Below are 23,760 nucleotides of genomic sequence, written 5' to 3'. Positions count from 1 at the left end.
AAACTGAGCTACGCTGGAGACTGAGCTACGCCGGGAAAACTTAGCCACGCTGGAGACTGAGCCACGCCGGGAAAACGGAGCCACGCCGGGAAAACTGAGCTACGCCGGGAAAACTGAGCCACGCTGGGAAAACTGAGCCACGCCGGGAAAACTTAGTCACGCCGGGAAAACTGAGCCACGCCGGGAAAACTTAGCTACGCTGGAGACTGAGCCACACCAGGAAAACTGAGCGACGCTGGAGACTGAGCCACGCCGGGAAAACTGAGCCACGCCGGGAAAACTGAGCTACGCCGGGAAAACTGAGCCACGCTGGGAAAACTGAGCCACACCGGGAAAACTGAGCCACGCTGGGAAAACTTAGCCACGCTGGAGACTGAGCCACGCTGGGAAAACTGAGCTACGCCGGGAAAACTGAGCCACACCGGGAAAACGTAGCCACGCTGGAGATTGAGTCACGCCGGGAAAAATGAGTCACGCCGGGAAAACTGAGTCACGCCGGGAAAACTGAGCCACGCCGGGAAAACTGAGCCAAGCTGGAGAAAGAGCCGTGAAGGAAACTGAGACTGAACCACACTGTCAGACACGGAGCCACGGCAGGAAAACTGAGCCATGCCGGAGACAGAGCTACGCTGGACACGGAGCTGAGCCGTGACGGACACTGAGCCACGCTGCCTGAGACAGAGCCACGCCGGGAAAACTAAGCCATGCCGGGAAAACTGAGTCGCACTGAAGACTGAGCCACAATGGAGACGCTTCTCCCCAGTAATGGCTGATAACAGGGAGTAATAGATTGTAGTCTCCTGTCCTACAGTCTCCTCCCCCAGTAATGGCTGATAACAGGGAGTAATAGATTGTCATCTGTACATGATCGTACCCTGCGGTGGGGGCGTTGTGTTCCGGGGTCTCCTTTCCCGGCTCTTGCTCCCCGGCTCAGGCCCCGGTATCATGTCACCCGGCGGTTCTCCAGTCGCGGCTGCTCCGCACATCAGATTATATACATATTTAATGGCGCCTTCTGTTCCCTGGCTCGCGGCGCCGCTGCTTTCCGCCCCCCACATGTAACCCCCGCGGTGACACTCACCGATCCTCAATGACATCTTTACAGCTGGAGGCCACGATGTATCCGGCGGTGGAGGCCAGGACGGCTTGTATGGAGGAGACCAGCCTGTAATGGAAGGCGAGAGGAGCTCAGAGGAGGAGCGGACGGCGACCACCCGGGATGGCACATGGTCTACGGGGCGCGACACAAATATACAGCCATATGGGGCCACGGGCCTGACAGACGATTCACAAGGACACAGCCCTGTCTAACGGCACTAATCCTACCTGTGGAGTCCGTCCATCCCTGTATACACACAGAGCATGCACTACACACACCACAAGCTGCAACCAGGCGCAGAATGGGATGGAGATCACCGACAATGCGGGAAATAGGAAGCAGAAACAAGAGCGCCCTCTATCAGTGGTACGGACAATAATCCTATCATGTATCTCTGTATACAGGGAGCTCCCCCTACTGGTGGCTGCAGACAGAATCTTATCATGTATCTCTGTATACAGGGAGCTCCCCCTAGTGGTGTCTGCAGACAGAATCTTATCATGTATCTCTGTATACAGGGAGCTCCCCCTAGTGGTGGCTGCAGACAGGATCTTATCATGTATCTCTGTATACAGGGAGCTCCCTCTAGTGGTGACTGCAGACAGGATCTTATCATGTATCTCTGTATACAGGGAGCTCCCCCTAGTGATGGCTGCAGACAGAACCTTATCATGTATCTCTGTATACAGGGAGCTCCCCCTAGTGGTGGCTGCAGACAGGATCTTATCATGTATCTCTGTATACAGGGAGCTCCCCCTAGTGGTGGCTGCAGACAGGATCTTATCATGTATCTCTGTATACAGGGAGCTCCCCCTAGTGGAGGCTGCAGACAGAATCTTATCATGTATCTCTGTATACAGGGAGCTCCCCCCTAGTGGTGGCTGCAGACAGGATCTTATCATGTATCTGTGTATACAGGGAGCTCCCCCTAGTGGTGGCTGCCGACAGGATCTTATAATGTATCTCTGTATACAGGGAGCTCCCCCTAGTGGTGGCTCCAGACAGGATCTTATCATGTATCTCTGTATACAGGGAGCTCCCCCTAGTGGTGGCTGCAGACAGGATCTTATCATGTATCTGTTTACAGGGAGCTCCCCCTAGTGGTGGCTGCAGACAGGATCTTATCATGTATCTGTTTACAGGGAGCTCCCCCTAGTGGTGGCTGCAGACAGGATCTTATCATGTATCTGTTTACAGGGAGCTCCCCCCTTAGTGGTGGCTGCAGACAGGATCTTATCATGTATCTCTGTATACAGGGAGCTCCCCCTAGTGGTGGCTGCAGACAGGATCTTATCATGTATCTGTTTACAGGGAGCTCCCCCTAGTGGTGGCTGCAGACAGGATCTTATCATGTATCTCTGTATACAGGGAGCTCCCCCTAGTGGTGGCTGCAGACAGGATCTTATCATGTATCTGTTTACAGGGAGCTCCCCCTAGTGGTGGCTGCAGACAGGATCTTATCATGTATCTGTTTACAGGGAGCTCCCCCTAGTGGTGGCTGCAGACAGGATCTCATCATGTCTCTCTGTATACAGGGAGCTCCCCCTAGTGGTGGCTGCAGACAGGATCTTATCATGTATCTCTGTATACAGGGAGCTCCCCCCTAGTGGTGGCTGCAGACAGGATCTTATCATGTATCTGTGTATACAGGGAGCTCCCCCTAGTTGTGGCTGCACACAGGATCTTATCATGTATCTGTGTATACAGGGAGCTCCCCCTAGTGGTGGCTGCAGACAGGATCTCATCATGTATCTGTGTATACAGGGAGCTCCCCCTAGTGGTGGCTGCAGACAGGATCTTATCATGTATCTCTGTATACAGGGAGCTCCCCCTAGTGGTGGCTGCCGACAGGATCTTATAATGTATCTCTGTATACAGGGAGCTCCCCCTAGTGGTGGCTGCAGACAGGATCTTATCATGTATCTCTGTATACAGGGAGCTCCCCCTAGTGGTGGCTGCAGACAGGATCTTATCATGTATCTGTTTACAGGGAGCTCCCCCTAGTGGTGGCTGCAGACAGGATCTTATCATGTATCTGTTTACAGGGAGCTCCCCCTAGTGGTGGCTGCAGACAGGATCTTATCATGTATCTCTATATACAGGGAGCTCCCCCTAGTGGTGGTTGCAGACAGGATCTTATCATGTATCTCTGTATACAGGGAGCTCCCCCTAGTTGTGGCTGCAGACAGGATCTTATCATGCATCTGTGTGTATACAGGGAGCTCCCCCTAGTGGTGACTGCAGACAGGATCTTATCATGTATCTCTGTATACAGGGAGCTCCCCCTAGTGGTGGCTGCAGACAGGATCTTATCATGTATCTGTGTATACAGGGAGCTCCCCCTAGTGGTGACTGCAGACAGAATCTTATCATGTATCTCTGTATACAGGGAGCTCCCCCTAGTGGTGGCTGCAGACAAGATCTTATCATGTATCTGTGTATACAGGGAGCTCCCCCTAGTGGTGACTGCAGACAGAATCTTATCATGTATCTCTGTATACAGGGAGCTCCCCCTAGTGGTGGCTGCAGACAGGATCTTATCATCTATCTCTGTATACAGGGAGCTGCCCCTAGTGGTGGCTGCAGACAGAATCTCATCATGTATCTCTGTATACAGGGAGCTCCCCCTAGTGGTGGCTGCAGACAGAATCTTATCATGTATCTCTGTATACAGGGAGCTCCCCCTAGTGGTGGCTGCAGACAGGATCTCATCATGTATCTCTGTATACAGGGAGCTCCCCCTAGTGGTGGCTGCAGACAGTATCTCATCGTGTATCTCTGTATACAGGGAGCTCCCCTAGTGGTGGCTGCAGACATAACCTTATCATGTATATACGTATATAGGGAGCTCCCCCCAGTGGTGGCTGCAGAAAGGATCTCATCACATATCTCTGTATACAGGGAGCTCCCCCTAGTGGTGGCTGCAGACAGAATCTTATCATGTATCTCTGTATACAGGGAGCTCCCCCTAGTGGTGGCTGCAGACAGAATCTTATCATGTATCTCTGTATACAGGGCGCTCCCCCTAGTGGTGGCTGCAGACCGAATCTTATCATATATCTCTGTATACAGGAAACTCTCCCTAGTGGTGGCTGCAGACATAATCTTATCATGTATATCTGTATACAGGGAGCTCCCCCTACTGGTGGCTGCAGACAGAATCTTATCATGTATCTCTGTATACAGGGAGCTCTCCCTAGTGGTGACTGCAGACAGAACATTATCATGTATCTCAGTATACAGGAGCTCCCCCTAGTGTTGGCTGCAGACAGAATCTCATCTTGTGTCTCTGTATACAGGGAGCTCCCCTAGTGGTGGCAGCAGACAGGATCTTATCATGCATCTCTGTATACAGGGAGCTCCCCCTAGTGGTGACTGCACACAGAATCTTATCATGTATCTCTATAAACAGGGAGCTCCCCCTAGTGGTAGCTGCAGACAGGATCTTATCATATATCTCTGTATACAGGGAGTTCCCCCTAGTAGTGACTGCAGACAGAATCGTATCATGTATCTCTATATACAGGGAGCTCCCCCTAGTGGTGACTGCAGACAGAATCTTATCATGTATCTCTAAATACACGGAGTTCCCCCTAGTGGTGGCTGCAGACAGAATCTCATCATGTGTCTCTGTATACCGGGAGCTCCCCCTAGTAGTGACTACAGACAGAATCTTATCATGTATCTCTGTATACAGGGAGCTCCCCCTAGTGATGGCTGCAGACAGGATCTTATCATGTATCTCAGTATACAGGGAGCTCCCCCTAGTGGTGACTGCAGACAGGATTTTATCATGTATCTCTATATACAGGGAGCTCCCCCTAGTGGTAGCTGCAGACAGGATCTTATCATATATCTCTGTATACAGGGAGTTCCCCCTAGTAGTGACTGCAGACAGAATCGTATCATGTATCTCTATATACAGGGAGCTACCCCTAGTGGTGACTGCAGACAGAATCTTATCATGTATCTCTAAATACACGGAGTTCCCCCTAGTGGTGGCTGCAGACAGAATCTCATCATGTGTCTCTGTATACCGGGAGCTCCCCCTAGTAGTGACTGCAGACAGGATCTTATCATGTATCTCTATATACAGGGAGCTCCCCCTAGTGGTGATTGCAGACAGGATCTTATCATGTATCTCTGTATACAGGGAGCTCCCCCTAGTGGTGGTTGCAGACAGGATTTTATCATGTATCTCTGTATATAGGGAGCTCCCCCTAGTGGTGGCTGCAGACAGAATCTTATCATGTATCTCTGTATACAGGGAGCTACCCCTAGTGGTGGCTGCAGACAGAATCTTATCATGTATCTCTGTATACAGGGAGCTCCCCCTAGTGGTGGCTGCAAACAGGATCTTATCGTGTATCTCTGTATACAGTGAGCTCCCCCTAGTGGTGGCTGCAGACAGGATCTTATCATGTATCTCTGTATACAGTGAGCTCCCCCTCTTGGTGGCTGCAGACAGAATCTTATCATGTATCTCTGTATACAGGGAGCTCCCCCTAGTGGTGGCTGCAGACAGGATCTTATCATGTATCTGTGTATACAGGGAGCTCCCCCTAGTGGTGACTGCACACAGAATCTTATCATGCATCTCTGTATACAGGGAGCTCCCCCTAGTGGTGACTGCAGACAGAATCTTATCATGCATCTCTGTATACAGGGAGCTCCCCCTAGTAGTGGCTGCAGACAGGATCTTATCATGTATCTCTGTATACAGGGAGCTCCCCCTAATGGTGGCTGCAGACAGAATCTTATCATGTGTCTCTGTATACAGGGAGCTCCCCCTAGTGGTGGCTGCAGACAGGATCTTATCATGTATCTCTGTATACAGGGAGCTCCTCCTAGTGGTGGCTGCAGACAGAATCTTATCATGTATCTCAGTATACAGGGAGCTCCCCCTAGTAGTGGCTGCAGACAGGATCTTATCATGTATCTCTGTATACAGGGAGCTCCCCCTAGTGGTGGCTGCAGACAGGATGTTATCATGTATCTCTGTATACAGGGAGCTCCCACTAGTGGTGGCTGCAGACAGGATCTTATCATGTATCTCTGTATACAGGGAGCTCCCCCTAGTGGTGATTGCAAACAGAGTCTTATCATGTATCTCTGTATACAGGGAGCTCTCTCTAGTGGTGGCTGCAGACAGGATCTTATCATGTATCTCTGTATACAGGGAGCTCCCCCTAGTGGTGGCTGCAGACAGGGTCTTATCATGTATCTCTGTATACAGGGAGCTCCCCCTAGTGGTGGCTGCAGACAGGATCTTATTCTGTATCTCTGTATACAGGGAGCTCCCCCTAGTGGTGGCTGTAGACAGGATCTTATCATGTATTTCTGTATACAGGGAGCTCCCCCTAGTGGTGACTGCAGACAGAAACTTATCATGTATCTCTATTTACAGGGAGCTCCCCCTAGTGGTGGCTGCAGACAGGATCTTATCATGTATCTCTGTATACAGGGAGCACCCCCTAGTGGTGGCTGCAGAGAGAATCTTATCATGTATCTCTGTATACAGGGAGCTCCCCCTAGTGGTGACTGCAGATAGAATCTTATCATGTATATCTGTATACAGGGAGCTCCCCCTAGTGGTGGCTGCAGATAGAATCTTATCATGCATATCTGTATACAGGGAGCTCCCCCTAGTGGTGGCTGCAGATAGAATCTTATCATGTATATCTGTATACAGGGAGCTCCCCCTAGTGGTGGCTGCAGATAGAATCTTATCATGCATATCTGTATACAGGGAGCTCCCCCTAGTGGTGACTGCAGACAGAATCTTATCATGCATATCTCTATACACGGAGCTCCCCCTAGTGGTGGCTGCAGACAGAATCTTATGAATATCTATATAAAGGGAGCTCCGCCTAATGGTGGCTGCAGACATGATCTTATCAAGTATCTCTGCATACAGAGAGCTCCCCCTAGTGGTGGCTGCAGACAGTAGCTTATCATGTATCTCTGTATACAGAGAGCTACCCCTAGTGATGACTTCTCACAGAATCTTTTATCTCTATATACGGGGCGCTCCCCCTAGTGGTGGCTGCAGACAGAATCTTATCATGTGTCTCTGTATACAGAGAGCTCCCCCTAGTGGTGACTGCAGACAGAATCTTATGTATCTCTCTTTACCGGGAGCTCCCCCTAGTGGTGCCTGCAGACAGAATCCTATCATGTGTCTCAATATACAGGGAGCTCCCCCTAGTGGTGACTGCAGACAGAATATCATCATGTTTCTCTGTATACAGGGAGCTCCCCCTAGTGGTGGCTGCAGACAGGATCTTATCATGTATCTCTGTATACTGGGAGCTCCCCCTAGTGGTGGCTGCAGACAGAATCTTATCATGTATCTCTGTATACAGGGAGCTCCCCCTAGTGGTGGCTGCAGACAGAATCTTATCATGTATCTCTGTATACAGGGAGCTCCCCCTAGTGGTGGCTGCAGACAGAATCTTATCATGTATCTCTGTATACAGGGAGCTCCCCCTAGTGCTGGCTGCAGACAGGATCTTATTCTGTATCTCTGTATATAGGGAGCTCCCCCTAGTGGTGTCTGCAGACAGGATCTCATCATGTATCTCTGTATACAGGGAGCTCCCCCTAGTGGTGGCTGCAGACAGAATCTTATGTATAAATCAGGGCAGAATTTCGGATTTATTTATGGTGAGCAGACTTGGAATCTATGAAAAGTCGGTAGAAGTGAAGTGCAAGTAATGAAGTCTCGATACTTTAATGGTGAATCTTGTAAATGGCAAAAAGTCCGAACATTTCAGAAAACTTGTATCATTTTGAGGCCGGGAGCAAAATAACATCTTGTCTGTATTGGAGGACGATGATAAATGTCCTAAGTGCCAGGCAGATCGGTTGGAGACCTCTATGATCAGCAAGTTTCACGTCTTGTCACAGATTCTCTGGGATTTGGGTCGGGACTGTGACTGGGCCGTTCACACACAGGAATCTGCTCTGATCTAAACCCTCCATTGTGGCTCTGGCAGGATGTTTAGGGTCGTTGTCTTGCTGAAAGGTGAACCTATACCCCAGTCTTAAGTCTTCTGCAGCCTCTATGGGGTTTTCCTCCAGGATTGCCCCACATCTGGCTCCATCCATTTTCCCATCAGCTCTGACCAGCTTCCCTGCTGTAGATAAGCCTCCCCACAGCAGGATGCTGCCTCCACCATGTTTTATGGTGGGGATGTTTTTTTCAGGTCGGTGCAGTGATAGTTTTCCGCCACACATAGCGTTTTGCATTTAGCCGAAAGAGTTCTCCTTTGGTCTCATCTGACCAGAGCCCCTTCTTCCACATACTCGCTTTGTTCCCTGCATGGGACTTTTTACAACTTGTGTTCTAAAATGACTGTCTTCTTGCCACTCTACCACAAAGGTCAGATTTGTGGAGTATACAACTAATAGTCGTCCTGTGGACAGAGTCTCCCCCCTGCTGAGGTGTAGATCTCTGCAGCTCCTCAGTGACCATGGGCCTCTTGGCTGCTTCTCTAATTAGTGCTCTCCTGGCTTGTGATGTCAGGTTAGGTGGACGGCCATGTCTTGGTAGGTTTGCAGTTGTGCCATACTCTTTCCATTTCTGGATGATGGATTGAACAGGGCTCTGTGACATTTTCAGAACTTGGGCTATTTTTTATAGCCTAACCCCGCTTTACTCTTCCCCACCACTTTATCCCTGACCTGTCTGGTGGTCTCCTTGGTTTTCAGCTTTATCCCTGACATGTCTGGTGGGCTCCTTAGTTTTCAGCTTTATCCCTGACTTGTCTGGTGAGCTCCTTGGTTTTCAGCTTTATCCCTGACCTGTCTGGTGAGCTCCTTGGTTTTCAGCTTTATCCCTGACCTGTCTGGTGGGCTCATTGGTTTTCAGCTTTATCCCTGACCTGTCTGGTAGGCTCCTTGGTTTTCAGCTTTATCCCTGACCTGTCGGGTGGGCTACTTGGTTTCATGATGCTGCTTGGTCCTTAATGTTCTCACACAAACCACTGAGGCCTTCACAGAACAGCTGTAGTTATACTAAGAAGAAATCACACCCAGGTGGACGTTGTGTACTAATTATGTGACTTCTGGGGGGTGATCGGTCACTCGGGATTTCATTTAGGGGGGGGGGGATCAGACTACAGGGGGCTGAATACTAATGCACATAATTCTCAGATTTATATTTGTAAAATAATTAGAAAACCCTGTATAATTTCCTTTACATATCACAAATACTTGTTACTTTCTGTTGGTATCAGATAAAATCCCAATAAAATACATTTCAGTTTGTGGCGTAATGTAAAAAATGTGGGAAAGTTCACTGGGTATGAAGACTTTATCAAGGCACTCCTTCTTTCCTGGTTCTGTGTCTTCACTGTGTTGCATTCTGGGAGTTGCAGTGTTACCTATGACCCTGTTTTTGGCTATGAGCTGTATAACTCTGCACCTCCTGTTGCCTCCACACTGTATACATGTATATACTCTGTTACTCTAGCGCAGGCAGCACAGTATTGGGGCAGTGTGCTGTGCCCGTTGGGGGTTGTAGTGCTGTGATCCGCATCGTCCTGCCCTCGGCTGTAGTATCTGCAGTTCTAGCGTTCGCCACAAAGGTCACTGGCGATGAATCTACAAGATCCGGATTCCCATAATACCTTCCCTGACCGAGCTAAATATACAGTCAGCGGCTGGGGCGGGGGGCGACACCGAGGAGCAGGAGAAACCTGGGACGGAGCAGCACTGCAGATAATCCGGGACGTGTATCTAATACTCTCCTGTGTGATACTGTCTGCTTAGCCGTGTATCTAATCCTGTGTGATGCAGAGTTCCCAAGCAGAGACTGGAGTATCTGTCCATACGACCACAATAAGCCGTACACTCCATAGAGGTCGCCTTTTTGGAAGAGGGGAAGAAAAAAGCCTTTACTTACACACAAACTTTGTAAGGCTCGTTTTGAGTTTGCCAAAAGACATGTGGGAGACTCCCCAAATGTATGGAGGAAGGTGGTGTAGTCAGAGGAGACCAAAACTGAACTTTTTGGCCACCAAGGTAAACGCTGTGTCTGGCACCAAACCAACACACCTCATCACCTCAAGAACACCATCCCCACAGTCAAACATGGTGGTGGCAGCATCATTCTGTGGCAATGTTTTCTGGCAGGAGGGACAGGGAAAATGGTGCAAGTTGACGGGAAGATTGATGGTGGGAAATACAGGGATATTCTGGCGCAAAACCTGTTGTAGTCTGTCAGTGATTAGAAACTGGAAGAAAGTTCACCTTCCAACAAGACAATGATCCAAAGCATACTGGTAAAGCAACACTCGAGTGGTTTAAGGTGAACCGTGTAAATGTTGCGGAGAGGCCGAGTCACTGCCCACACCTTAATCCAATGGAGAATCTGTGGTCAGACGTGAAGATCGCTGATCACCAGAGGAAACATCTAACCTGAAGGAGCTGGAGCAGTTTTGCTTTCAGGAATGGGCAAAAATCCCAGATGGCCAGATGTGGAAAGCTCATAGAGACTTATCCAAAGCAACTTGCAGCTATAATTGCCGCAAAAGGAGGCTCCACAAAGTACTGACTTTAGGGGGGTGAATAGTTTTGCACACTGAAGTTTTCAGTAACTTTGTCCTATTTGTTGTTTGCTTAACAATAAAGAGAAAACCAAATGTTCACAGTCAGCATGATCTTTGTTCTTTACATGAACTGATGCAAACCCTCAAAAATAACAGTGAAATTCCAGGTTGTGAGGTAGTAAAACACGAAAAATGCCAAGAGGGGTGAAAACTTTCGCAAGTCACTGTAGCTGCAGAATTATCAGCAGATTGTTCTCAGGCAAGATGGTCGAAAAAGGGATTTCCCAACTCTGAGATGTCTCAGATTGTTCCCGGTCTACAGAATAAGCAGATCAGAGAACCAGCACCAAAGACACACAGCCGAGGTGAGGAGGCCGAGCCCGACCACCACTGAGCAAGACACAGAAGTACAAGGTGGTGTATACAAGTGTATATCCCCTATATACCAGTGTATACCCCCTATATACCAGTGTATACCCCCTATATAACAATGTATACCCCCTATATAACAATGTATACCCCCTATATATCCCTTTATAATCATTATACATAATTGTTCATGTAACTTAATTTATTGCAGCACTATGTATAAAGCAGATCCCATATATGACACAAGGCAGTCCTATGTAACACCACAGATAACACAGTGATAACTCTCTGAGCACAGATAATGTAGTAGATGTCACCTGCAGTCCTATGTAACACCACAGATAACACAGTGATAACTCTCTGAGTACAGATAATGTAGTAGATATCACCTGCAGTCCTATGTAACACCACAGATAACATAGTGATAACTCTCTGAGCACAGATAATGTAGTAGATGTCACCTGCAGTCCTATGTAACACCACAGATAACATAGTGATAACTCTCTGAGTACAGATAATGTAGTAGATGTCTCCTGCAGTCCTATGTAACACCACAGATAACACAGTGATAACTCTCTGAGTACAGATAATGTAGTGGGTGTCACCTGCAGTCCTATGTAACACCACAGATAACATAGTGATAACTCTCTGAGTACAGATAATATAGTAGATGTCACCTGCAGTCCTATGTAACACCACAGATAACATAGTGATAACTCTCTGAGCACAGATAATGTAGTAGATGTCACCTGCAGTCCTATGTAACACCACAGATAACACAGTGATAACTCTCTGAGTACAGATAGTGTAGTAGATGTCACCTGCAGTCCTATGTAACACCACAGATAACACAGTGATAACTCTCTGAGTACAGATAATGTAGTAGTTGTCACCTGCAGTCCTATGTAACACCACAGATAACACAGTGATAACTGAGTACAGATAATGTAATAGATGTCATCCTATGTAACAACACAGATAAGACACCTTCTTAGAGGCTCTCTCTCTAGGACCCAGCGGCTACCTTCCTATGGCTAATTAACACCCTGGCATGGGTGTATAAATACCTGCTGTCTGCTGGAGGGAGGTGCCGGCCATACTCACATTACCCCTTGTGAAGGCTCGGAGCAAGTGCAATACTTCATCCTCTCTGGAGCTATGAGGACGGGTGTTCATCTCTCTGAAGTCGACTAAAAGCTAAGCTATCTTCCCTTGTTTGTTCCCCCTTGTTGTCTTTAGTGGTCAGTGGGGATCAACTAGTGTTCATCTCCTCCCATCCCTATCCTTAGCCATACGCCAGGGAAAGACAGGGTGAGGTTCGTGTGCGGCGATTGGTGAAGAGCCAATACAGGGACGTTAGGGGAGTCAGGGTGAGAGTAGATCAGTCTAGGAGGTCTCCACTCCCCCTTTTCCCTCTTCCCTTTGTGTTACACAGTCTTTCCCACACCCTGCGTGACATTATCCCCGGCCGAGCACATTTTGAAAAGGAAAAAAAAAAACAAAAAAAACCTGACACTTTGTTTTCTTTTCTCTGTGTGTTTTTTGGGCATGTTTTATTCCCCTTTCTCCTTGGTATAGGTTCAGTTGCAGAGCGGCTGCACAGGCTGTCTCTGAAGGTGAAAGACCTCCGTGGTGAGGTTCAGCAGCAGCATCAGCGGCTACAGGCTGCCAATGTGGGGCTCCTGTCCAGCCTGAACCCAAGGTTGCCCTCCCGGACAGGTTTTCTGGAGGTAGGGACACGTTTCTTGTTTTCAAGGAGGCATGGAAATTGTATTTTAAACTTTGTCCTTACTCCTCCGGAAATGAGAAGCAACGGGTTGGTATTGTGATCTCTGTACTGCAGGGAGATCCTCAATCCTGGGCGCTGTCTTTACCGCAGGATTCGGTTTGTCTCCAGTCTGTGGAGGGTTTTTTCGGGGCTCTGGCCCTCATCTATGAAGACCCTGACCGAGTCGCCTTGGCTGAGTCCAGGCTTCGTCGCCTTCAGAAGGGGATTCGGTCAGTGGAGACGTCCAATTCAGAATTCTGCAGATGGGCAACGGATTCCAAATGGAAGGACTCAGCCCTCAGAAGCCAATTCTTTCTGAAAGGTTGAAAGATGCCTTGGCTGTATATGAAGCCCCTTAGTCCTTGGAGGCTGCCATGTCGTTGGCCATACATCTTGATAGACATCTTCGGCATAGACGAGTGACACCACCTTCTCCGGGGCCTTCTTGTCGGGGTTACATACCTCTGCCGGGGGAGTGAACCAGTACTGGGGGAGGTGGAGGAACCTATGCAGTTAGGGGGGGTCTCTGCATCATACATTTCCCCGGAGATTCGCAAGAAAAAAGGCGTATTTTTTTTGTGGGAAAAAGGGACATTTTGTTGGGACCTATCCTTCAATTCCTAAACAAAAGGAGACTTGATTAACTCTTGGTAGTCTGGGAGTTGGATAAACAAGGGGTGCATTTGTTGCCAACCTGCAGTTCCCGGTTTTTCCTGACTGCAGAGGTGGTGCTAGAGAGCAAAATCGAAAAAACGTCTGTGTTTTTGCTGACAGTGGAGCCGGAGTCAGTATGGTTGATGCTGAGTTTGTGAAAACTCATGGTCTTACTTGCTGTGCTTTAGCTGAACCTATTTCCATCTTCGCCATTGACTTGGCGCCACTTGCACACAAAGCATTTACTCAGATTGTGCATAATGTAAAACTGAGGGTGGGGTCAGCTCATTGTGAAATAATACCTTGCTAGGTCCGTGACAGTCTTCCAACACCTATTGTTTTGGGTATTCCTTGGCTTTTTAAACATAATCCATTGGTAGATTGGCAAACCGGGGAGATTACTGAATGGGGAGATTACTGCCATGAGGACTGTCTGAATGTTTCCATTGCTGCTGTCTCTACGGGGATACTGCCTGCTTTTCTGTCTGGTTTTGAGGATGTTTTTTTCTGAGAGGGGTGTCAGGATTTGCCTCCTCATCGTGCTTATGACTGTCCTATTAACCTGACCCCCGGAGCTAAACTACCCAAGTCCAGACTGTATAATCTTTCTGTCCCTGAGAGACAAGCCATGAAGGATTTCATTGCGGAGAGTCTGGAGAAGGGACATATCAGACCCTCATCTTCGCCCGTGGCGGCAGGGTTCTTCTTTGTGAAGAAAAAAGCTGGCGGTCTACGTCCCTGTTTACATTTCCGGGAATTAAATCAAATTACCATCCGTGATCCATCCCCTCTTCCTCTGATTCCTGATTTGTTCAGCCAGGTTGTAGGAGCTAAGGTGTTCTCCAAGTTGGATTTAGAGGAGCCTACAACCTGGTTAGAATCAGAGAAGGGGACGAATGGAAAACAGCGTTCAATACCCCTGAGGGGCATTTCGAGAGTCTGGTTATGCCTTTCGGTTTGACCAATGCACCTGCGGTATTCCAGCATTTTGATAAATGATATTTTCCATCATTTGGTGGGCAGGTTTGTGGTGGTCTATCTGAACAATATTTTGGTTTACTCACCTGATTTTGAGACCCATCGGGAGCATGTTAAGCAGGTGCTCCAGATATTAAGGGACAACAAACTATATGCGAAGCTGGAAAAATGTGTTTTCGCTGTTCAGGAGGTGCAGTTTTTGGGGTACTTGTTGCTCTCTGGGTCCCCCAATCTGACACCACATCAGAGGGAACCCGTGAAGCTTCACAATCTCATTTATGAACACCTGGGCAAGTGTCTCGGCATTCAGAAGTGCCAGTAATGCGACAAAGTGAACCATTTTACTGTACCTATAGGGACTTAGACCACCATCTTTCTTCCTTATGAACAAGAACCCTGCCGCCAAGGGTGAAGATGAGGGTCTGATAAGTCCCTTCTCCAGACTCTCCGCAATGAAATCCTTCATGGCTTGTTTCTCAGGGCCAGAAAGATTATACAGTCTGGACTTGGGTAGTTTAGTTCCGGGGGTCAGGTTAATAGGACAGTCATAAGCATGATGAGGAGGAAAATCCTGACACCCCTCTCAGAAAAAGCGTCTTCAAAACCAGACAAAAACGCAGGCAAGGACTCTGTAGAGACTGTAGAAAGGGAAATGTTTAAGCAGTTCTCACGGCAGTAATCTCCCCACTCAATGATCTCCCCGGATTCCCAATCCTCCAACGGATTATGCTTCACCGACACCAACCAGGGTAGACCCAGTACAATTGGGGTGGGAAGACCGTCTAGGACATAGAAAGGAATTATCTCACAATGAACCGACCCCACCCTCAGCCTTATATTATGTACAATCTGAGTCAGAGCTTTCTGTGCAAGTGGCGCTGAGTCGATGGCGAAGATGGGAATGGGCTTAGCTAAAGTACAGCAAGCGAAACCATGAGTTCTCACAAACTCAGCATCAACCATACTGACTCCACCTCCACTGTCTACAAACACAGAAATGTTCTCAGTCCTGCTCTCTAGCACCACCTCTGCTGTCAGGACAAACCGAGAACTGCAGGCTGACGGCAAACACACCCCTTGATTATCGAACTCCAGACTACCAAGAGTTAATCAAGCTTCTTTTTGCTTAGGAATCGAGGGACAGGCCCCAATGAAATGTACCCTTTTCCACAAAAAAAACACACGCCTTTTTTAACGCTGATCTCAGGGGAAACGTATAATGCAGAGGCACCCCCTAACTGCATGGATTCATCCAACTCCACCAGTACTGGTTCACCCCCAGACCACTCCCCTGGCAAAGTGGCATTACCCCGAAAAGAGGGCTCTGGAGAAGTTTAAAATACAGTTTGCAGGCCTCCTTGAAAACAAAAAACTTGTCCCTACCTCCTGAAAACCTGTCTGGGAGGGCAACCTTGGGCTCAGGCTGGACAGGCCTACCTGCAGAGACCCCCACATTGGCGGCCTGTAGCCGCTGAACCTCATAGTGGAGGTCAGTCACCTCCGGGGACAACCTGCGCAGCCACTCTGACAGCTCAGCAACGGGATCCATGAACCAAGGGAGAGAGAAAAACCACACACACAAATTAAACCACGTGTCAGTTTTTTTTTCCTTATTTATGCACAAACGGTGATAATGTCACGCAAGGTGTGGGAATGACTAAGTGCAACACGAAGGGAAGAGGGGGAGGAAACCCAAACACTAGAGAAAGGGGGTGTGGAGAGCGCTAGGATAATCTAATATCACCATCCCTACCCTACTGTCCCTATATAGGTTCCACACCTATCACCGAGCAGGAATCTAATCCCTGAATGTCCCTAGAGCTAGGCCCTAGATAGGGAGGGGACAGGGTGAGCACTAGTCAGGCCCCACTACAAACTAAAGACAACAAGGGAGACAAACAAAGGGGATACACTTAGCTTGATCAGACACCAGAGAGATAGTGCCAACTATCCTCCAAGAACACCAGAGAAGAAACTAGGCTGCTAGTACTCCAAGTCTACACAGAGGTACAGTACAGACCAAAAGTTTGGACACACCTTCTCATTTAAAGATTTTTCTGTATTTTCATTACTATGAACACTGTACATTCACACTGAAGGCATCAAAACTATGAATTAACACATGTGGAATTATATACTTAACAAAAAAGTGTGAAACAACTGAAAATATGTCTTATATTCTAGGTTCTTCACAGTAGCCCCCTTTTGCTTTGATGGCTGCTTTGCACACTCTTGGCATTCTCTTGATGAGCTTCAAGAGGTAGTCACCGGAAATGGTCTTCCAACAATCTTGAAGGAGTTCCCAGAGATGCTTAGCACTTGTTGGCCCTTTTGCCTTCACTCTGCGGTCCAGCTCACCCCAAACCATCTCGATTGGGTTCAGGTCTGGTGACTGTGGAGGCCAGGTCATCTGGCGTAGCACCCCATCACTCTCCTTCTTGGTCAAATAGCCCTTACACAGCCTGGAGGTGTTTGGGGTCATTGTCCTGATGAAAAATAAATGATGGTCCAACTAAACGCAAACCGGATGGAATAGCATGCCGCTGCAAGATGCTGTGGTAGCCATGCTGGTTCAGTATGCCTTCAATTTTGAATAAATCCCCAACAGTGTCGCCAGCAAAGCCCCCCCACACCATCACACCTCCTCCTCCATGCTTCACGGTGGGAACCAGGCATGTAGAGTCCATCCGTTCACCTTTTCTGCGTCGCACAAAGACACGGTGGTTGGAACCAAAGATCTCAAATTTGGACTCATCAGACCAAAGCACAGATTTCCACTGGTCTAATGTCCATTCCTTGTGTTCTTTAGCCCAAACAAGTCTCTTCTGCTTGTTGCCTGTCCTTAGCAGTGGTTTCCTAGAAGCTATTTTACCATGAAGGCTTGCTGCACAAAGTCTCCTCTTAACAGGTGTTGTAGAGATGTGTCTGCTGCTAGAACTCTGTGTGGCATTGACCTGGTCTCTAATCTGAGCTGCTGTTAACCTGCGATTTTTGAGGCTGGTGACTCGGATAAACTTATCCTCAGAAGCAGAGGTGACTCTTGGTCTTCCTTTCCTGGGGCAGTCCTCATGTGAGCCAGTTTCTTTGTAGCGCTTGATGGTTTTTGCAACTGCACTTGGGGACACTTTCAAAGTTTGCCCAATTTTTCGGACCGACTGACCTTCATTTCTTAAAGTAATGATGGCCACTCGTTTTTCTTTACTTAGCTGCTTTTTTCTTGCCATAATACAAATTCTAACAGTCTATTCAGTAGGACTATCAGCTGTGTATCCACCTGACTTTTGCACAACACAACTGATGGTCCCAACCCCATTTATAAGGCAAGAAATCCCACTTATTAAACCTGACAGGGCACACCTGTGAAGTGAAGACCATTTCCGGTGACTACCTCTTGAAGCTCATCAAGAGAATGCCAAGAGTGTGCAAAGCCGTCATCAAAGCAAAAGGTGGCTACTTTGAAGAACCTAGAATATAAGACATATTTTCAGTTGTTTCACACTTTTTTGTTAAGTATATAATTCCACATGTGGTAATTCATAGTTTTGATGCCTTCAGTGTGAATGTACAATTTTCAAAGTCATGAAAATGCAGAAAAATCTTTAAATGAGAAGGTGTGTCCAAACTTTTGGTCTGTACGGTACATAGAACTATCACCGGTGACTCTCTGGAGAAACTGAGACTACTTAACTACCCAGCAAGGGTGAGTCAATCAGCAACAGAAGGTGGAGGTCGCTGCTGGGTCCTAAAGGAAGGAGGATATAACTATACTACAGAGATGAGAGGATCAAGAAGGCATCTGCAATGCCAAGAGCAGTGACCTTCTACAGCCGACTCCAGAGCGACTGTCTGTCACACCGGACACAACTGTGACAATAACACAGTGATAACTCTCTGATTACAGATTATGTAGTAAATATCACATGCAGTCCTACGTAATAACACATATAACAGTGATATCTCTCTGAGTACAGATAATGTAGTAGATGTCACCTGCAGTCCTATGTAACACCACAGATAACACAATGATAACTCTCTGAGTCCAGATAATGTAGTAGATGTCACCTGCAGTCCTATGTAACACCACAGATAGCACAGTGATAACTCTCTGAGTACAGATAATGTAGTAGATGTCTCCTGCAGTCCTATGTAACACCACAGATAACACAGTGATAACTCTCTGAGTACAGATAATGTAGTAGATGTCACCTGCAGTCCTATGTAACACCACATATAACACAGTGATAACTCTCTGAGTACAGATAATGTAGTAGATGTCTCCTGCAGTCCTATGTAACACCACAGATAACACAGTGATAACTCTCTGAGTACAGATAATGTAGTAGATGTCACCTGCAGTCCTATGTAACACCACATATAACACAGTGATAACTCTCTGAGTACAGATAATGTAGTATATGCCACCTGCAGTCCTATGTAACACCACAGATAATGTAGATGTCACCTGCAGTCCTATGTAACACCACAGATAACACAGTGATAGCTCTCTGAGTACAGATAATGTAGTATATGCCACCTGCAGTCCTATGTAACACCACAGATAATGTAGATGTCACCTGCAGTCCTATGTAACACCACATATAACACAGTGATAACTCTCTGAGTACAGATAATGTAGTATATGCCACCTGCAGTCCTATGTAACACCACAGATAATGTAGATGTCACCTGCAGTCCTATGTAACACCACAGATAACACAGTGATAGCTCTCTGAGTACAGATAATGTAGTATATGCCACCTGCAGTCCTATGTAACACCACAGATAATGTAGATGTCACCTGCAGTCCTATGTAACACCACAGATAACACAGTGATAGCTCTCTGAGTACAGATAATGTAGGAGATGTCACCTGCAGTCCTATGTAACACCACAGATAACACAGTGATAACTCTCTGAGTACAGATAATGTAGTAGATGTCACCTGCAGTCCTATGTAACACCACAGATAACACAGTGATAGCTCTCTGAGTACAGATAATGTAGTAGATGTCATCTGCAGTCCTATGTAACACCACAGATAATGCAGTGGATGTCAACTGCAGTCCTATGTAACACCACAGATAACACAGTGATAACTCTCTGAGTACAGATAATGTAGTAGATGTCACCTGCAGTCCTATGTAACACCACAGATAACACAGTGATAACTCCCTGAGTACAGATAATGTAGTAGATGTCACCTGCAGTCCTATGTAACACCACAGATAACACAGTGATAACTCCCTGAGTACAGATAATGTAGCAGATGTCACCTGCAGTCCTATGTAACACCACAGATAATGTAGTAGTTGTCACCTGCAGTCCTATGTAACACCACAGATAACACAGTGATAACTCTCTGAGCACAGATAATGTAGTAGATGTCACCTGCAGTCCTATGTAACACCACAGATAACACAGTGATAACTCTCTGAGTACAGATAATGTAGTAGATGTCATCTGCAGTCCTATGTAACACCACAGATAATGCAGTGGATGTCAACTGCAGTCCTATGTAACACCACAGTGATAACTCTCTGAGCACAGGTGCTGCGCTTGCCTGCAGTCCTATGTAACACCACAGTGATAACTCTCTGAGCACAGATTGTGAGCTCGCCTGCAGTCCTATGTAACACCACAGTGATAACTCTCTGAGCACAGGCGGTGCGGTCGCCTGCAGTCCTATGTAACACCACAGTGATAACTCTCTGAGCACAGGCGGTGCGCTCGCCTGCAGTCCCATGTAACACCACAGTGATAACTCTCTGGGCACAGGCGGTGCGGTCGCCTGCAGTCCTAAGTAACACCACGGTGATAACTCTCTGAGCGCAGGCGGTGCGGTCACCTGCAGTCCTATGTAACACCACAGTGATAACTCTCTGGGCACAGGCGGTGCGCTTGCCTGCAGTCCTATGTAACACCACAGTGATAACTCTCTGAGCACAGGTGGTGCGCTCGCCTGCAGTCCTAGGTAACACCACAGTGATAACTCTCTGAGCACAGGTGGTGCGCTCGCCTGCAGTCCTATGTAACACCACAGTGGTAACTCTCTGAGCACAGGTGGTGCGCTCGCCTGCAGTCCCATGTAACACCACAGTGATAACTCTCTGAGCACAGGTGGTGCGCTCGCCTGCAGTCCCATGTAACATCACAGTGATAACTCTCTGAGCACAGGCGGTGCGCTCGCCTGCAGTCTCATGTAACACCACAGTGATAACTCTCTGAGCACAGGTGGTGCGCTCGCCTGCAGTCCCATGTAACACCACAGTGATAACTCTCTGAGCACAGGTGGTGCGCTCGCCTGCAGTCCTATGTAACACCACAGTGATAACTCTCTGAGCACAGGCGGTGCGCTCGCCTGCAGTCCTATGTAACACCACAGTGATAACTCTCTGAGCACAGGTGGTGCGCTCGCCTGCAGTCCCATGTAACACCACAGTGATAACTCTCTGAGCACAGGTGGTGCGCTCGCCTGCAGTCCCATGTAACACCACAGTGATAACTCTCTGAGCACAGGTGGTGCGCTCGCCTGCAGTCCTATGTAACACCACAGTGATAACTCTCTGAGCACAGGCGGTGCGCTCGCCTGCAGTCCTATGTAACACCACAGTGATAACTCTCTGAGCACAGGTGGTGCGCTCGCCTGCAGTCCCATGTAACACCACAGTGATAACTCTCTGAGCACAGGTGGTGCGCTCGCCTGCAGTCCCATGTAACACCACAGTGATAACTCTCTGAGCACAGGTGGTGCGCTCGCCTGCAGTCCCATGTAACACCACAGTGGTAACTCTCTGAGCACAGGCGGTGCGCTCGCCTGCAGTCCCATGTAACACCACAGTGATACCTCTCTGAGCACAGGTGGTGCGCTCGCCTGCAGTCCCATGTAACACCGCAGTGGTAACTCTCTGAGCACAGGCGGTGCGCTCGCCTGCAGTCCTATGTAACACCACAGTGATAACTCTCTGAGCACAGGTGGTGCGCTCGCCTGCAGTCCCATGTAACACCACAGTGATAACTCTCTGAGCACAGGCGGTGCAGTCGCCTGCAGTCCCATGTAACACCACAGTGGTAACTCTCTGAGCACAGGTGGTGCGGTCGCCTGCAGTCCCATGTAACACCACAGTGGTAACTCTCTGAGCACAGGTGGTGCGCTCGCCTGCAGTCCCATGTAACACCACAGTGATAACTCTCTGAGCACAGGTGGTGCGCTCGCCTGCAGTCCCATGTAACACCACAGTGATAACTCTCTGAGCACAGGTGGTGCGCTCGCCTGCAGTCCCATGTAACACCACAGTGGTAACTCTCTGAGCACAGGTGGTGCGCTCGCCTGCAGTCCCATGTAACACCACAGTGATACCTCTCTGAGCACAGGTGGTGCGCTCGCCTGCAGTCCCATGTAACACCACAGTGGTAACTCTCTGAGCACAGGTGGTGCGCTCGCCTGCAGTCCTATGTAACACCACAGTGATAACTCTCTGAGCACAGGTGTTGCGGTCGCCTGCAGTCCTATGTAACACCACAGTGATAACTCTCTGAGCACAGGCGGTGCGCTCGCCTGCAGTCCTATGTAACACCACAGTGATAACTCTCTGAGCACAGGCGGTGCGCTCGCCTGCAGTCCCATGTAACACCACAGTGATAACTCTCTGAGCACAGGTGGTGCGCTCGCCTGCAGTCCCATGTAACACCACAGTGATAACTCTCTGAGCACAGGCGGTGCGCTCGCCTGCAGTCCTATGTAACACCACAGTGATAACTCTTTGAGCACAGGTGGTGCGCTCGCCTGCAGTCCCATGTAACACCACAGTGATAACTCTCTGAGCACAGGTGGTGCGCTCGCCTGCAGTCCCATGTAACACCACAGTGGTAACTCTCTGAGCACAGGCGGTGCGCTCGCCTGCAGTCCTATGTAACACCACAGTGATAACTCTCTGAGCACAGGCGGTGCGCTCGCCTGCAGTCCCATGTAACCCTAGCCTCGCTGGGCTCTGCTACATCGGTATCTCTGGATCTCGGTGACACGCATCATGGTGCTGCAGTGCAGGCGGGGGCACTGGCCGGGCACGGCGGCCCTGTGCTGTCTATAGCTGGTGCCCGGCCCTGTACCCGGACCCCCGGCCCCTCTCCCCCGGTACCTGGCGGACACTATGACGGTGTTGGATTCCTCCCCTCGGAACAGCCGCAGCCTCCGCAGTCCGGCCTTGGAGAGGAGGTAGAGACCCGGGAAGAAGAGGCTGCCAGCGGCCAGGACATGTACCATTGCGGCAGAGGAGAGGATGGAGACGAGAGACAGGGACGGGGGGTGGGGGAGGGGGAGACAGAGAGACACGGCACAGGGGGGGACACCCTTCACACACACACGCCGGCGAGGGGGGCACACAGACAGACAGACAAAAGGGGGCAGAGTCCTAGGAAAAGACAAAGAGACAGTGGGGAGGGGGGCATGGAGGCGGGGGAGGGGATGATGGTGAGTGGTACCCTGCTGATCAGGGATGAGGCTGGATGCTGCGCTCCCTCCAGCAGCACCGACACTCACAGGGGGACAGGGACGGGGGGACGGCACCGCCAGGGGGATGGATTTAAAGGCACAGCATGGATTTGGTGTCTGAGGCACGCTGCTCCGGCTGTCATAATCCCGGTTCACATGTCTTCAGTGTAATCCTGATTATAAGCACACCGCCCCCCATCTCCTGACAGCTGCCGGGGGCTCACGTCACCGCGGCCCCCACTGCCAGAGACACCAGACAGGAACACGGGAGATAGACCACCGCTATACCACAGCTGAGGGGGAGCAGGACAGCACTGCTCTGAAGAGCTCACAATCAGCAGCTGCAGCCACTGCTCCCTGCCAGAAAAGAAAGAAGAGCAGGGGATATTCTCCAGAGCTGCACTCACTATTCTGCTGGTGCAGTCACTGTGTACATACATTATATTACTGATCCTGAGTTACCTTCTGTATTATACCCCAGAGCTGCACTCACTATTCTGCTGGTGCAGTCACTGTGTACATACATTATATTACTGATCCTGAGTTACCTCCTGTATTATACCCCAGAGCTGCACTCACTATTCTGCTGGTGCAGTCACTGTGTACATACATTACATTACTGATCCTGAGTTACATCCTGTATTATACTCCAGAGCTGCACTCACTATTCTGCTGGTGCAGTCACTGTGTACATACATTACATTACTGATCCTGAGTTACATCCTGTATTATACTCCAGAGCTGCGCTCACTATTCTGCTGGTGCAGTCACTGTGTATATACATTACATTACTGATCCTGAGTTACATCCTGTATTATACCCCAGAGCTGCACTCACTATTCTGCTGGTG

The 23,760-nt window shown here is 48.9% G+C and overlaps 1 protein-coding gene across 1 annotated transcript in view; it reads right to left on the bottom strand.

The window, feature by feature from the left end:
• Positions 1–23,112, bottom strand: part of TLCD3B (TLC domain containing 3B) — a 75,460-nt gene extending 52,348 nt beyond the window's left edge. Inside the window, exons 1-2 of the mRNA XM_073648770.1 lie at positions 22,558–23,112; positions 1,082–1,165 (exon numbers count right to left, since the gene is read on the bottom strand). Of these exons, the coding sequence (XP_073504871.1) occupies positions 1,082–1,165; positions 22,558–22,682 (209 nt within the window). The 5' untranslated portion in view covers positions 22,683–23,112. The remainder of the gene's footprint in view (positions 1–1,081; positions 1,166–22,557) is intronic.
• Positions 23,113–23,760: the final 648 nt, after the last annotated feature.

Source organism: Phyllobates terribilis, unplaced genomic scaffold, assembly GCF_046119375.1.
Source record: "Phyllobates terribilis strain yellow unplaced genomic scaffold, ASM4611937v1 Scaffold_9__5_contigs__length_417890890, whole genome shotgun sequence".
In the NCBI taxonomy this organism is placed as follows: domain Eukaryota; kingdom Metazoa; phylum Chordata; class Amphibia; order Anura; family Dendrobatidae; genus Phyllobates; species Phyllobates terribilis.
This window is presented reverse-complemented; position numbering and strand designations above follow the sequence as displayed.